We start from the raw sequence: 16035 nt of genomic DNA on the forward strand, positions 1-16035 counted from the left end.
ACTGATTACTGGGAACCTGAAAAAGGCACTCAACATATGAACGTGTTTTTAACAATAAGAATAGACGGGCGTAAAACCTGGCTTAGAAGGCTGTAGAAGTCACCATTATTGAACGATGCGGTGGGAAACACAACATAACATGAATGATAACTGCAAACATTTTTACTACTAGTTTATTAGAGCAGAGGTTACAAACATGAATGATATGCTATGTAATGAAGGGAGCTACATCACATTTAGTATCTTGACATGTAATAAATAAAGCATACTAAAATGAAACCTGAAACAGTAAGTATGTTGGTCTAAATTCAGACCAGAATCAGTTCCATTTCCATCTACATCGTCATGAGGGACTTTGTCTAAGAGCAGCTGTGGCTATCTTCTAAATAGAGAGAACTGAATAAATGTAGATATTAGTCCAAGCTTCTAGTCTGCATTTTCACATTATGTCTCCATGCAGCAGAGATTTATAAAAGTTAGCAACATTTTGAAAATGAAGTCTTCTCTGGGAATTATCTGTAAGCTACCTTGAACTAAGTAGCTGTCTCAGTGTTTGTGCCTCCAGAAAGGCCCGTCTTAGAAATCCTGCAAGCAATTTTCACCCTGTATTGAAGGTAACCTTTCATGCTGATGGTCAACATGCTGAAATAATCCCCTTTCATTGTTCAGCATTTAGAGCTTTGTTTGGAATATCCTCACTCACCATCTCAGGAATGCTAAATCTAGTGGCAGTGTAATGATTTAGATCAGCCCAAGAAAATGTCAAGTTTTCTGGCTCATTTCTAGAATTTTAACTGAATGCTGAGGAACTTTCCCAGTGTAGCTGCTCGGAGAAGGTTAACATGTACTAGGGTGTGTTTTCTCTAATTTAGAAACTCACTGCAAGTTTTCACCTTTTTTCTTCTTCTATTTTTTTCTGACAACTGAATTGCAAGGTTGCCATACCCCACCCTCTTGCCATCCCATCATATTAACAATATGACTGAGGAGCCACTCTGAATATATGGTTACTTAAAGATTTATCCCATCTATGTATAAGTGGTTTTGTGCACAATCAATTCAACTGTATAATAATTACTAGATACCAGAATGCAAATGTTTTATGGCTCCCCTGGACTTAGCTGGGTGACCACTCAGAGGTTTCAACCCATTAAGCTTCAAAACTCTCAGCAATTGGTTCACAATAGCTTGTGTCATGCACTTGGGTAACTTTTTGGTCTTTTTTCATATCAATGCCAAATCCATACAGATTCTATTTTTGTAGCTTGTACTAACTAGATTGTTTCACTGTCCTACCACTCCAGCATGCATTAAACAAAACAGACTATTTTAGACTGCCTATAATCACTTAAAGCAGTGGTTCCCAAACTTGTTCCGCCGGTTGGGCAGGGAAAGCTCCTGGCAGTCCGGGCCGGTTTGTGTATCTGCTGCGTCCGCAGGTTCGGCTGGCCGCGGTTCGCTGCTCCGGACCAATGGGAGCTGCTGGAAGCAGCGGCTCGGACCGCACCGCTTCCAGCAGCTCCCATTGGCCCGGAGCAGCGAACCGTGGCCACTGGGAGCCACAATCGGCCGAACCTGTGGACGTGGCAGGTACACAAACCGGCCTGGACCGCCAGGGGCTTTCCCTGCACAAGCGGCGGAACAAGTTTGGGAACCACTGCACTAAAGACCTGACCTTACAGTTCACTTCTTAGAGCCATATAAAAGGCCTTTTTTGCAGGGGGGGGGGGACTTTTGTGAGCAGCTTCAAGACCCCATTGCCATTAGCTAGCAACTATTCAGCATTCTCTTTTGGGTTCTGCTCCACAGACAGCATCAGAGCATGGATTTGTCTAAATTAACTCAACAGGACATCCTCCAACATCTGCATCCATCTCTTTCCTCAGTGTTAATTTCCTCTCATCTCTTGTAGATAAGGAGAAAAAACAAGTTATTTGAAGGAGATTTTCCCAGAAAAAGATGCTGGAGTGATGCAGCCATGTAGCTAAAGCATAATAGACTGAATCAAGATTCATAGGGGAAAGCCAAAAGGGAGAATTATTTCATTCCTGTTGGGAGATCAGAAGGCCAAATGTATAGTGCCTCAGTTCAAACAGTATGTTCATCCCCATCTGTGCTGTACACTGTGTTCTTTCTCAGTTAATTTTTCCACAGTAATGTGTCTCTAGAACTGTAGTTTTAGCCACCACATTATTTTACTGATCTTCAGAATTGCACATATTCTCCTTCCAAAATGTGATGAGCTGGTGAGTGTGCACTACTTATCCCCAATAAATCTTAACAAGCATTACAGGATAGGCATAGATTTGCTATTGTGCATGTATTCGAGATAGATACATTGCCATCCAGTTAGGTGGTCAAAGATTCTACTTTTCAGCTTTTACATCGTTCTTTGCAAATCTTTCACTGCCATGAGAAGACTGCAACTCACCTAGCTCAACAGGTGGAAACTTGATGGCAGTGATTGGGACAGCCCCAGAAGGCAGTGGGGAGCAGATGCTGGAGGAATGCAGGATGACCCCTCCTCCAGAGGCTCTCATCCATTGGCCAACCAGAGAAGGAGGGGAGCTGATTGGTCCCTCGCTCTCCCCTTTTATTAATTGAAACCTTAGCCCAGGTCCTTGGGAGCCTCTTCTTGCTCCACTTCAGCGGCAGGATTTCTTAGGTTCCCAGCTCCAGGATAAATAAGAATGACGGTGGCTTCTGCCACCAGGAGAAGCAGCACCCAGACAAAGGTGGTATCTCCAGGCCGTTTCTAACCTGGCTGCGTAGATGCATAAAGAGCAGGAGCCCTGCGCAGGGGTGTAGCTACAGCATACTCTCACAGCCACCCAAATGCAAACAGGCATCCTGCAGGGACCAGGCGTGGTGCTGTGGTCCAGTCTCCCACCCCAAAGAGTGCTGCTGCACTAAACGACTGTCAAGCCCTTTAGGTGTCAGAGGAATCAGCGTCTCCTCCTTCTAAACTACTTTCAACCGTTAGGTGAGCTTGACTGCAAGAGTGATTGTGTCAGTAACCATAATTCTGCACAGAATCCTTAAACCTGTCAAATTGAGGAGTGTCGTCTTGGTTCTATTTCACTTCCCCCACCTCACCGGCCCTTTGGCGAGATCTCTGAAGCAGAGAGGCATCAGCATGGATGGCATCTTTTGATGCTGCTGCCATCACATGAAGGGTTTTGAATTTCATCTTATGGTGGAACATTTTGCTACATTTTCTCTGTATCTTTTTTAGAGATTCCAACTGTCTCCAACTCTCCATTTCAGAGAAGCCATGTTCATCAGGTAAAATGTCAGGGGAGGGCTTTTTTCTCTTTTTCTTCTTTTTGGGGGTATTTATCGCCTCTTCATTGGATTTCCACTCACTTTTTCGCCCTTCGTGACTCAATTTACTACTGCACCTCTTGTATGATTTTTTAAGCTTATGTCTACACTGCTTTGTCAAGCCACCAGGGGCAGAATTTGAACAGAAGCTACATTTGCTGGATTCATTTTCTGGATAATTTTGACCTACGTTTTTAACACAGACAAGGAATTTTCTCTCCATCTCTCTTGGGAGGGACCACGCTTTATTGTCATCACTGTAAACATCTTTATATCTTCTTTCTGTTCTCTTGGCCTCACTAAAATACTCAGAATCACTACTGATCTCTTCCATTAAATCCCTGAATTTGTATGCAGAGCCTGAGGGTGTGTATGGTGGGGCAACTTCTCTTCTGTTATTGTCGTCTTTGGATTTTTTATCGTGACTAGTATTAGTGCGTCCAAAAGAAGAATTATTAAATTCAGCATATGGTAAATTAGCAATATCAAGTGAGTCATTCCACTGTACTTGGAACTTTGTTGTAAACCCTCCAGCATAGGCGTTGTTTTTTGACACACTCTCTGTAGGCTCAGATTTCCGAATCGTGATCTCCCATCTATAATTATCATCCCCGCTACAATTTCCCTTGTCGGGGTTTTGTACAAAACTCACTTCTGTAAAGCGTTGCCCATATTTGTTCTTCAAGTTGATCTGAAAGCCATTCCCATTATCAGACACTATCCTCTGCCACCAAGAATTGCTAACGGTGCTTTCTGGCTCTAGGCAGACACGTGCGTAGCTTGGAGTTTGATAATAGTTTAATAAATAATGTATAAACTCGTCAGTTTCATAAATCTTTTGCTTTTTGCAGTACCCTGTACCAGACACTTTTCCAGAGTGTACTGTCTTCAAAGGAGGACAGTCTTCTCTCTCAAGGGATTCTATAACCTTGCAGTCTTGAGTAACTGTAATCTGTAAAGACCCACAGCCAGGGGAGCTGTACTCATCCCTGCCAGTTAATTTACCAGTGCTTGCTGCTGCAGTTGCATCATTTAAGATCGTTCTCACAAGATGACAAGGTGAGGCAGGTAGACTACTTGGCACCTCTTCCTCACTAAAAGAGGTATTACCCGTTTGGAAGAACTGACTGCTAAATTTTTTCTTATCCTTCAGTTCTTTGTGTAGAAGATAACGGGATTCTCTCTGCTCTGTCTGTGCATTTTGGAACTCCGTCTCAGGAAAGCAATCCTTTCTTATCTCTTCAGGGTACAGCAAGGACTCCACTTTTTGGCTGGTCAACTGTGCAAAATCCTTCAAATAAAATCAGAGAAAATTACAATGTGAATGTAACAGACAAAATTTGTACAGAGAAACTATACCGAACTAAATTGTGAACTAACATACAGGCAATGCAACTTTGCTCAAGTCAGGACAGCTCTCCAGGTATAAATGAGGGCAGAATTTGACCTACTGTATCTAATTCAGGCCATGATCATACAAGGTTCTGCAGCTCTCCTGTGAAAGTTGAGGGTATTCACTGTGTCACAGGATTGGGTCCTTAATTAGCTAGAATATTTGCCCTTTCAATAAAAGTCATTGGCTATATTGAGCTAACCTTGCTGCTTTTACCTGATTTGCAACCACTACAAAAATCATTTTAGTCACCCACTTAGATATAGCAGAGGCCGGCAACCTTTCAGAAGTGGTGTGCCAAGTCTTAATTTATTCACTCTAATTTAAGGTTTTGCGTGCCAGTAATACATTTTAACATTTTTAGAAGGTCTCTTGCTATAAGTCTATAATATATAACTAAACTATTGTTGTATGTAAAGTAAATAAGGTTTGTAAAATGTTTAAGAAGCTTCATTTAAAATTAAATGAAAATGCAGAGTCCTCCGGACCGGTGGCCAGGACCCGGGCAGTGTGAGTGCCACTGAAAATCAGCTCGCATGCCACCTTCGGCACGCGTGCCATAGGTTGCCTACCCCTGGACTATAGCATTGCACTAACTTCGCTAATTCTGTTAAAGTAAAGTGCTGCACTTTTGTAAATTGAATATCTTATCTAAGAATTATTAGATAAACTGCTTTAAATTACCCTATTTTGTAACAGCTGCAAATATGATAACTAATATTAAACTTTACAGGTGATGACACCAAGGGATTAAAAGGTCCTACATCTCTCTCCAAATCTTTTCTGTCTAGTTCCTCACCCTTTAAAAAAGGTTTGTTTAAGACACCCCCACCTTCTGCAGAATTTAAAATGTTCTGCTGCCAGTTAGTTTTAAAGAGCACTAACTCACACAGATTGGTTGGTGTGGCCTCTGGCTGGTGCTTGTTGATGGGGGTTCCTAAGTACTGTAAGAAATATTAAACATCAGGGGTTGAAAAAATCCACTTGCCAGTGGCCAGTAGTAAGCTTTCCCTGGCAAGTGATGGTGCCTATCTTAATTACTGCAGTATTTAAGCTTTCATTTTTAAAAGTTTCTAGTCCATGTAGCTAAGAAGATAATCCTTCAAATGCAAATCAACGTAGTGAGCATGTAGACAAACACTTCCAGTACTGCCTCTCCTGCTCTGATTTTCCCAAAGCATCAGCAGAGTGAAACTGACAAAAGGGGTATTAGCCTCACTTTGGATATGCTGTATTCCCTGGGCAGCAGTGAAACTTACAGGATGCATATCAATTTTACTCTGCTGTTGGGGAGCTCTGAGCAGCAGAGGCAATAACTGGAGCTATTTATGGGACAAGAGGGCCCAAAAATAGCAGAGACTATGTCACAGGATGCTGGGGCAGGATTATAATAGAAATAGCCCTTCTTCTTTTCAGCATGGTAATGAGAACCAGGGAACTGATTCAATTTACCAGACACCTACTGGACAGAGACTGATACAAAAGATGAAGTCTCAAGCAGGGACAGAATCTCAACACCTTTTCCCTTATGTTCATATGCAAATGAATCTGTAAACTCCGGGGTTATACCGTATGACTGGAGAACTGCTAACATAGTTCCTTTTTTTAAGAAAGGGAAAAAAACTGACCCGGGTAACTACAGACCTGTTAATTTGACATCTGTAGTATGCAAGGTCTTGGAAAAAAATTTGAAGGAGAAAGTAGTTAAGGACATTGAGGTCAATGGTAATTGGGACAAAATACAACATGGTTTTACAAAAAGTAGATCGTGCCAAACCAACCTAATCTCCTTCTTTGAGAAGGTAACAGATTTTTTAGACGAAACACAGTGGATCTCATTTACCTCGATTTCAGTAAGGCATTTGATACAATTCCACACAGGGAATTATTAGTTAAATTGGAAAAGATGGGGATCAATATAAAAATTGAAAGGTGGATAAGGAACTGGTTAAAGGGGAGATTACAACGGGTCATAATGAAAGGTGAACTGTCAGGCTGGAGGGAGGTTACTAGTGGAGTTCCTCAGGGATCGGTTTTGGGACAAATCTTATTTAATCTTTTTATTACTGACCTTGGCACAAAAAGTGGGAGTGTGCTAATAAAGTTTGCGGATGATACAAAGCTGGGACATATTGCCAATACAGAGAAGGACTGGGATATCATACAGGAAGATCTGGATGACCTTGTAAACTGGAGTAATAATAATAGGATGAAATTTAATAGTGCAAAGTGAAAGGTCATGCACTTAGGGATTAATAACAAGAATTTTTGTTATAAGCTGGGGACTCATCAGTTGGAAGTAACAGAGGAGGAGAAGGACCTCGGAGTATTGGTTGATCACAGGATGACTATGAGCCGCCAATGTGATATGGCCATGAAAAAAGCTAATGCGGTCTTGGGATGCATCAGGCGAGGTATTTCCAGTAGAGATAAGGTGGTGTTAGTACCGTTATACAAGGCACTGGTGAGACTTCATTTGGAATACTGTGTGCAGTTCTGGTCTCCCATGTTTAAGAAGGATGAATTCAAACTGGAACAGGTACAGAGAAGGGCTACTAGGATGATCTGAGGACTGGAAAACCTGTTTTATGAAAGGAGACTCAAAGAGCTTGGCTTGTTTAGCCTAATCAAAAGAAGGCTGAGGAGAGATATGATTGCTCTCTATAAATATATCAAAGGGATAAATACCAAGGAGGGAGAGGAATTATTTAAGCTCAGTACCAATGTGGACACAAGAACAAATGGATATAAACTGGCCATCAGGAAGTTTAGACTTGAAATTAGACGAAGGTTTCTAACCATCAGAGGAGTGAAGTTCTGGAACAGCTTTCCAAGGGGAGCAGTGGGGGCAAAAGACATATCTGGCTTCAAGACTAAGCTTGATAAGTTTATGGAGGGGATGGTATAATGGGATAGCCTTATTTTGGCAATTAATTGATCTTTGATTATTAGCAGGTAAATATGCCCAATGGCCTGTGATGGGATGTTGGATGGGGTGGGATCTGAGTTACTACAGAGAATTCTTTCCTGGGTGTCTGGCTGGTGAGTCTTGCCCACATGCTCAGGGTTTAGCTGATTGCCATATTTGGGGTCGGGAAGGAATTTTCCTCCAGGGCAGACTGGCAGAGGCCCTGGGGTTTTTTCGCCTTCCTCTGCAGTGTGGGGCACGGGTCACTTGCTGGAGGATTCTCTGCACCTTGAAGTCTTCAAACCATGATTTGAGGACTTCAATGGCTCAGACATAGGTTAGGGGTTTGTTGCGGGAGTGGGTGGGTGAGATTCTGTGGCCTGTGTTGTGCAGAAGGTCAGACTAGACAATCATAATGGTACCTTCTAACCTTAAAGTCTATGACTCTATGAAGAAGGGATAGATTAACACTAGGGGTTTGCTATTAGGCCTTGCTAGCATTTCCCCAACTCCAAGTCATCCTTCTCATCAGCCTCTGGCCATCAGCTATCTGGTAAATTTTTCAAGCTCTACTAAACATTCTTTAAAACAGAATATTTTTAAAAAATATTCTTACTTTTACTCGGCTTAACAGCACTGTAAGCAGCCTTATAGACTCCACTCTTCTCTGAGCTAGTAGATATTTCCTCTCTTCCCATTCAGGCATATTCTCTGGCCACTGCTCTTCTTCAGCTGTTACCTTCTGCTGCTTTCTTGGGCGTTTCTCATCCCGATCTATCTGCCTGTGTTCTCTCCTCTTGAGCTTAGCCTTCCTTTTTCTTTCTCGAGCAATTTTTTCATCATCACGTCTTTTTCTAGGTAATTATTAATATGGGACAATTTAGATGACACTCATTTTACATGTTAACCCCTGGAGGGTGAAAAGTAGGATTTTAGTGTGCTAACAGCAAGTGACTCGATGCTAGGAATCGATTTGCTGTTACAATCAAGACATCCTTGTGCCTAGGTAGGTTTTAAAGTCAATGGCATACAACCAACATACATCCAATAGATGCAAAGATTTAGGACAGTTTGAGTTTCTCTTGTACTCTTAAGACTCTTCTAATAATAATCTCTCTCTCGCTAAAGAATATACAGGTTGTTCATATTATAGTCTCTTCCAGGTCACCGCTAGAGAATGATTTGCCCCCTTCTCCTTCATTTTCAGTTAACAACAATAACTAAGGTTCACAAACTCTCCTAGAAGTCAATGTATAACCATTAAATATTTTAAAGAAAAATTCAAATAATACGGGTATTAAGTTTGGTGACTGATTTAGAGATATTGCATCAGAGTTGCTAGATTTAGCATTTCGACTCTCGTTCCTACATCAATGGATATATTCATAGAATAATGTCCACTGGCAGATAGGGTGGATCCTAAACACTCCCTATAGAAGTAGGAACTTAATACAGTGTGATAGTTGTTCCGATACATCTGACAACACTGCCTTCAAGATGATAGCAATGATGGGGGATCGCTTACGCACTGGGACTCTCCAGTCAACACTGAGGCACGTGGAATCTTGTCACGTGTTCTATACTGTATATTAATTTTACTTCAGGACACAGCTAGGCTGCATATTATTACTTTGTGGTGTTACAGCAATTATGAAATAATACTACAAACAAGATCTCAAGCCACCCAGGCTTCCTAGGTTTCCTCAGGTCCCTTCCAGCCCTACATATCTAGGATTCTATGATTAAGCACATATCCAAACTGACCATAGGCTACCCTCTCTGTTAAAACATGCTGTTTTGCTGCCCTTTCCAACTACAGCACACATTATCAGTGATCTGGTGAAAACCACTTTGAGTGATACAACTGATCTAAGATTTACCTTTAATCTTTGAGCAGTCAATACATTTCTGTAACCCTATGTTCAGCCACTGGAAACATGGCCAGAAGGATGGTTTGTCACCTTCCTGGGCTGATCTTGTCTCAGCTATTTACTGATCTACAGTTCCAGTGCAGAAAAGACTCCTTAGGCCTTCACGCAGTTTAAAACAAACTTTTAAATGGAGTTTGATAGATTACTAGAGTGACTGAAAGAAAAACAAATCCTGGATCTGTAAGAGGAGAGATACAGGGGAGGAAGCAACGAGGGCACATAGTGTTTTTAATTGAGAGGGTCCGGCAGATGTCTAGACAGCTCCAGACCACTTCTCCAATCACAATCCCCTTTTTCTATACACTGCGTAGGTCTACTACTCCTCTCTTAATCTCGTTCCCTTTATGTGACATCTACATAATTGAAGATACTGTGCTTTTTTTTTTTTTTTTTTTTGGTTACACCATATGAATTAGACAATATTCAGCTTTCAGTTTAACATTACCTAATCCTTAACATTATCTAGGTTTGGGGGTATTGTATTGGGTGCTCCTCTCTTGAGATTTTGTTGGGAGCAAGACACAAGAGTAAATTTAAAAGAAGTAGAACACTCATTCAAAACAAGTTTCTCACCTTGCAGCCTCCTCTTCCTCTCGCTTTTTTTCCCTTTTTCTTTCTTGCTCTAGCTCTTGCAGCTTTTGTCTTTCCAGCCTTCTCTTTTTGATAGCTCCTTTGCTGAAATGTTTGGTTGTATCAAAAGTCACCTGTTCCAGAAGAGACCGAATCAGAAGGCAGGATTGTTCATGAATTATAAAGAGACTAGGGCTGTCAAGTCATTAAAAATTAATTATTAATCGTGAAATTAAAAATATTAATTGTGATTAATCGTGTGATTAATTGCACTGTTAAACAATAATAGAATACCATTTATTTAAATATTTTTGGTTTTCTGCCTTTTCAAATATATTGATTTCAATTACAACACAGAATACAAAGCGTACAGTGCTCACTTTATATTTGATTACAAGTACTTGCACTGTAAAAAAACAAAAGAAATAGTATTTTTCAATTCACCTAATATAAGTACTGCAGTGCAATCTCTTTATCATGAACTTAAACTTACAAATGTGGAATTATGTACAAAAAAAACTGCATTCAAAAATAAAACAATGTAAAATTTTAGACTCTGCAAGTCCACTCAGTCCTACTTTTTGTTCAGTCAATCGCTCAGACAAACAAGTTTGTTTACATGTGCAGGAGATAATGCTGCCCACTTCTTGTTTATGTTGTCATCTGAAAGTGAGATCAGGCGTTCTCATGGCACTGTTGTAGCCGGCGTCACAAGATATTTATATGCCAGATGCACTAAAGAGTCATATGTCTCTTCATGCTTCAACCACCATTCCAGGGGACATGCGTCCATGCTGATGATGTGTTCTGCTCAGTGGTGCAAGTAAAATCCATGTCTTACCGGTATGGGGGGGAGGAGGGGAAGACGCACCAGCTAAGGGGGGCACGTGACCTCCCCATGTGACCCTCCATGTGACTCCTCCCTGCCCGGGGCCCTCACGCTCTCCTTGTCCCCTCCCCACATCCATCCCATGTTACCTGGAGTGTGGGGGGGGCTCTGTCCTCCTCCTGCTGCGCCGGAGACAAGGCTGGGGGGGAGCGAAGGTGGGGGCCAGCAGTAGAGCCACCAGAGGAGCTGCCGGCATTCTGCTCCTTTCCCCGCTGCTGCCCCTCCCAGCAAAACAGGTAAAACAGAGCAGGGGATATACAATTCTCCCCCAAGGAGTTCAGTCACAAATTTAATTAACGCATTATTTTATTAACGAGCGTCATCAGCATGGAAGCACGTCCTCTGGAATGGTGGCCGAAGCATGAAGTGGCATACGAATGTTTAGCATATCTGGCATGTAAATACCTTGCAATGCCAGCTACTAAAGTGCAATGCAAATGCCTATTCTCATTTTCTGGTGACGTAAATAAGAAGAGTGCAGCATTATCTCGTGTAAATGTAAACAAACTTGCTTGTCTAAGCGATTGTCCGAACAAGAAGTAGGACTGAGTGGACTTGTAGGCTCTAAAGTTTTACATTGTTTTGTTTTTGAGTGCAGTTATGTAACAAAAAAACATGTAAATTTGTAAATTGCACTTTTACGACAAAGAGATTGCACTACAGTACTTGTATGAGGTGAACTGAAAAATACTATTTCTTTTGTTTATCATTTTTACAGTGCAAATATTTGGAATCAAAAATAATATACACTGATTTCAATTACAACACAGAATACAATATATATGAAAATATAGAAAAACATCCAAAATATTTAATAAATGTCAACTGGTATTCTATTGTTTAACAGTGCAATTAAAACTGCAATTAATCATGATTAATTTTTTTGAGTTAATCACGTGAGTTAACTGCGATTAATCAACAGCCCTAAAAAAGACCACAAACTTGTCAATCTACTGGGTCACCTTATTTACACAAATAAAACACAAACAGCCTATACAACTTAGAAAGTCTCTAATCTATTTCTGCACAATTATATTTGAAACATGAGTGTTTCTTTCTGCTGCTTTTTAGTTGAGCAGACTGGAATATGACCTGCAGAATTCACACTAATAGCTATCTCCTGTTCTTAAATGTTACTATAAGCATTACTCCAAATGTCACCTTACCCTGGGCCATTAGAGGCTCATAAACCGTGGCAATACGCCTTTGACAGCCTGTAGATGTTCAGTTTGGGGCATTTTCAGTGGAGAGTTCCTAGCTGTAGAATTCCCTCTCTCTGACAGATTGCCAGAGTTTACTTATTTTCAGTGCACTGTATGAGCCACAATTTCTTGGTCAAGCATTTGCTGGTTGTGGATTACAGTTGGCTGGTTGGTACAGCAGGGGAGGCTGTCTGTTGAGAACTGTTTAACTCAATGTAGGCACATTAAAACATCCATGCAAACAGCACTTTATCCAAGCTGGGAAACCAAGTCATTTGTAGCATGATTTCTAAACCATTGTGTAATGACTGCTACATATTCAAGAATCATAGATAATTTACATGCTTTGTGCTGAGCAAAATACTTGGAACCAGGCTTATCTCAATGACTAAATCCGACTTTTAGATGAACGCTGCTAAGCAGCTATGAACTTTTGTATGCATGCAGATCTCCAATTTCCTTTCACAGCATAACACAGGGTATGCCCCAAACAAATCCCTCCTCCAAAACTGTTCACTATATCCACCTTAATCAAAGCAAAGTGCCACGAGAAGCAAGGATACATCCTGCTAGTACAGGTTCAAAGTGACTATGAACATTTTTTGTAAAAAAGGCAGAAAGGAAGGCTATTGCTGACACTGCTTGGGGTTTACCAATGCAGAAAACTATGTCTTCAGAACAGCTCTTCCAGGCCTTGACTGCATCCCTCTCAGCTCCAGTGTTCAGCCAATTGATTCATAAACTTAATAACTTTTCACTTTTATTTTACCAGTGGAGAAAAATGTTTCAGGAAATCAACAAGCAAATTCTTTTTCCAGGTCAGTCAGACTGAAGGATTAAAATCTTCACTAAAATCTGGATTGAGAGGTCAACAATAGTCACCCAAGCAGCAAATCCATACAAACCAAAATCTTGATGCAAACAAACCAGAGTGAATGCTGCTTCTGAAGAGACAGCCTTGTGGCTGGCTCATCTGTGAGCCTTAACTCAGTGAGAACGGCCCACCAAAAAAGCCACAGCTTTATTTGCTAGGTGGGGAACTATGAGGATGAATAGCTGCGAGAGCCATCCATCTATTCCCTCTCCCAAACAGCCGTGCTCCAGGTCTAAATTCCCACCTCAAGTATCCATCACTTAAATGTTTACACTGGCGAGCAAAAAGTTCCCAATTTGTCTTTTTTTTTTTTAATTAAGATTTCAAATAGCAGTAATGATCTTCATGGCAGTCTCAGCAGATAAGTCTTGGTTGGGCCAGGGAATTTTATACTTTTCTGCTGTACCATTTCTGTTATTTGACTACTATAGAAGTCTTTATGGTAGTGTATTTGGGCAAATATAGCATTGGCAGTATCAAAAGATACAGCCAGTGATGCTTACCTTCATGTTACATGCCAGAGCTTTTCCATCATCCCCTTTAAACATCAGCTTCATTCCCCTAAGTGACTCCATAGCTTTCACAAAAGCCGTGTACTCTTGGTACTGGACAAAAGCTTCAAATGTCTGTAGACCTCCAAAAAGGAAGTTATTTAAATTTCCTCCCACCATTTCTTCTCTATAAGGATCAAGCATAGGGATATCTATGTTCTTGATCTTTCCAAAGCTTTCGAACACCACTCTTAAAACATCTTCACTCGGCTTTTCATTATTTGAGCCCTTTAGTGCAAACCATTTACATGGCAAACCTTCAAAATAGATGCAATCAGGAATATCAGCGGTTTGCTCAGTAAGATCTTCATTCGTAATCTCTCTTTTATTCAGGTAAGATGCCCACTCTTGTGGAGTTGGAAAGTCAGCTTGTGCCTCGGTGGCCATCACCTTCAAGTCATCTTTAAAACCATTCAGTTTTATTACCTTTCCATGCAGTTTTTCCTTAAGTGTGAGGATCAACCTTTTAGTTTCTGCCTCTCCCTCAAATCGAATGAAATCCTTAGTGCTCTTTGAAACCCTAACAGTAGTAAATTGGTCTGGACAAATCATGTTCTTCAGCTTGTCCATCACTTCCCACTTAGAGAAAGATCGGGTAGATTCTGTGTGTTCTGGAAACACCACATTGATAGTCAGTTTTGCTACTGGTTTAAGATACAGATGCTGAGAAGCACAGAGCTCCATAGCTTCAGAGTTATCATACACTACAGTGATTGTCATTGTGTCCAATACCCTTTAGAAAAATAATTAAAACCATGTTAAGCTAAAAGACATGGAGTAAAAAGGGTAAAAATATCCTCTAGTGCAAAATTTAAGTGACTATCTTGAGATATAATTTCATTTAACATTCAGACGAAATTATTAAGAAAAATTATACTGTACATTTATACTAGTCTATAATTTAAATTATAATGCAAATAAATTGTGTTTGAATAAATATACCTAGTAAGATGTATCATCAAAAGATGCTAACTCCAGATTTTCTATCATCAAACTAATATAAAAACAAGAGTCAACATTCTACAGCAACATGCCTGTCATAGCCTCAAGAGAGATCAGTAAGTCAAGACAAAACCCCGGGAATACATTCTCCCACATCTGTGTACCAACGGCACAGGAAGGATTAAAAACAGTAACCAAACAAAACTTGTACTAGGTTAGATAAATTACTAAATAATAATTTGCTCTATATATTATGGCCATGTATAAATTAATCAATCTAAGAGCAATCTGACACAATTGCTGGATAGCCTGTTCTTAAATGGCCTTGTTTCCAATGGACAAGTTTTACCAGATTTGACTGAAATATGTTAGCAAGCACCTCAGCTAGGATTTTGCAATCTTTATTAGGGAAGTCCGGTGATTGTTCATCCATCATTCAGCATCCTTTTCAAACATCGGAATCAGTGAGATAAGATGAGTTCTTACACTCTGTGCTAATAAATTATCCTTCACTGCTGATTCATAAATGTATAATAACTGGTTGTTAACTGTTCTTGTAACCTTTGTGGAATTCCACTGAGATGCCATCAAGGCCGGGGTTCTGACATGTTTGTACGGACTAGTTTGTCTTCAGTTCTTTCCTTATCTAACTGGATCTTCTTCTCAAAAAGGGGAAAAAAATAGGTTAATTTACTGCTGGTTAAACCAACCGCTAAATCAGCCTAAAACTTTTTTTTAATCTATAATTTATCTTAAAAATAAAACTGGAAATGCTAATTATCTCTTTACAACTATATAAACATCCTGAAGCAAGAAGTGAAGAAAAGATATTGTTTGCCTAATGACTTATATCACAATGCTTGTACTAACACACAAACCTTATATTGGCTAAGAAATAATACCAGTGAAATGTGTGACTGGTTAAGGACTGAGAAGAAATGTCTAAAACCTGTACCATTAGAGGTAGCTCTCAGCTCAATACACTGTAATACAATCTATTCACACAGGGAAAATCGATCTCATATTGTCTAAATGCTTGCAATTTAGCTTGTATGAATATATAAAATCATCCATGTGGATGAATCCAGAAATCAATATTAACAGCACAAAATATGTTATCCTAATTGAATTCATGAGAGTATTCCGGAGACCGGACATTTATATACAGATGGATTTTTATAGAATATTCCTAAATTAGGAAATGTAATATTGATAGAACCTATCTATGACAAGAAAGAAATGCTGTTAGTCAAGCTCTAGATCTTAACCCAACCAAATTTACCAGATAAAGCACACAATCTTAGCCAGTTGGGAAGATTAGGCTTGAAGCAATGCAAAAGTACCCTTTAACAACAAAACACTGCCTGGAGTGAAGAGATTGGTGTAGAAATCATTAATACAGTGGGCTCAAGACTGGGGCCACTGTTGATAACCTCATTCTGAGATCCAAG

General features: G+C 40.2%; 1 protein-coding gene across 1 annotated transcript; it reads right to left on the bottom strand.

Moving 5' to 3' along the window:
- Nucleotides 1–1613: 1613 nt before the first annotated feature.
- LOC112120826 (A-kinase anchor protein 17B) lies at nt 1614–14362 on the bottom strand. Its single transcript, XM_026653087.1, has 4 exons — nt 13595–14362; nt 10130–10260; nt 8242–8479; nt 1614–4615 (listed from the first exon to the last, which is right to left on the bottom strand). The coding sequence occupies exons 1-4, from the start codon at nt 14360–14362 to the stop codon at nt 3074–3076; spliced, it is 2679 nt and encodes an 892-aa protein (XP_026508872.1). The 3' UTR covers nt 1614–3073.
- Nucleotides 14363–16035: the final 1673 nt, after the last annotated feature.

This window comes from Terrapene carolina, unplaced genomic scaffold (assembly GCF_002925995.2).
Source record: "Terrapene carolina triunguis isolate 2854851 unplaced genomic scaffold, T_m_triunguis-2.0 Scaffold131, whole genome shotgun sequence".
Taxonomy (NCBI): Eukaryota; Metazoa; Chordata; order Testudines; family Emydidae; genus Terrapene; species Terrapene triunguis.

What these genes read in the sequence shown, in the direction of transcription:
- LOC112120826 (XM_026653087.1), bottom strand. Translation starts at nt 14,362, where the DNA reads ATGACAATCACTGTAGTGTATGATAACTCTGAAGCTATGGAGCTCTGT. An exon ending in CTCTGGCATGTAACATGAAG is followed by an intron (nt 10,261 to 13,594) that starts GTAAGCATCACT and finishes CTTCTGGAACAG; the next exon opens with GTGACTTTTGATACAACCAA. An exon ending in GAGGAAGAGGAGGCTGCAAG is followed by an intron (nt 8,480 to 10,129) that starts GTGAGAAACTTG and finishes ATAATTACCTAG; the next exon opens with AAAAAGACGTGATGATGAAA.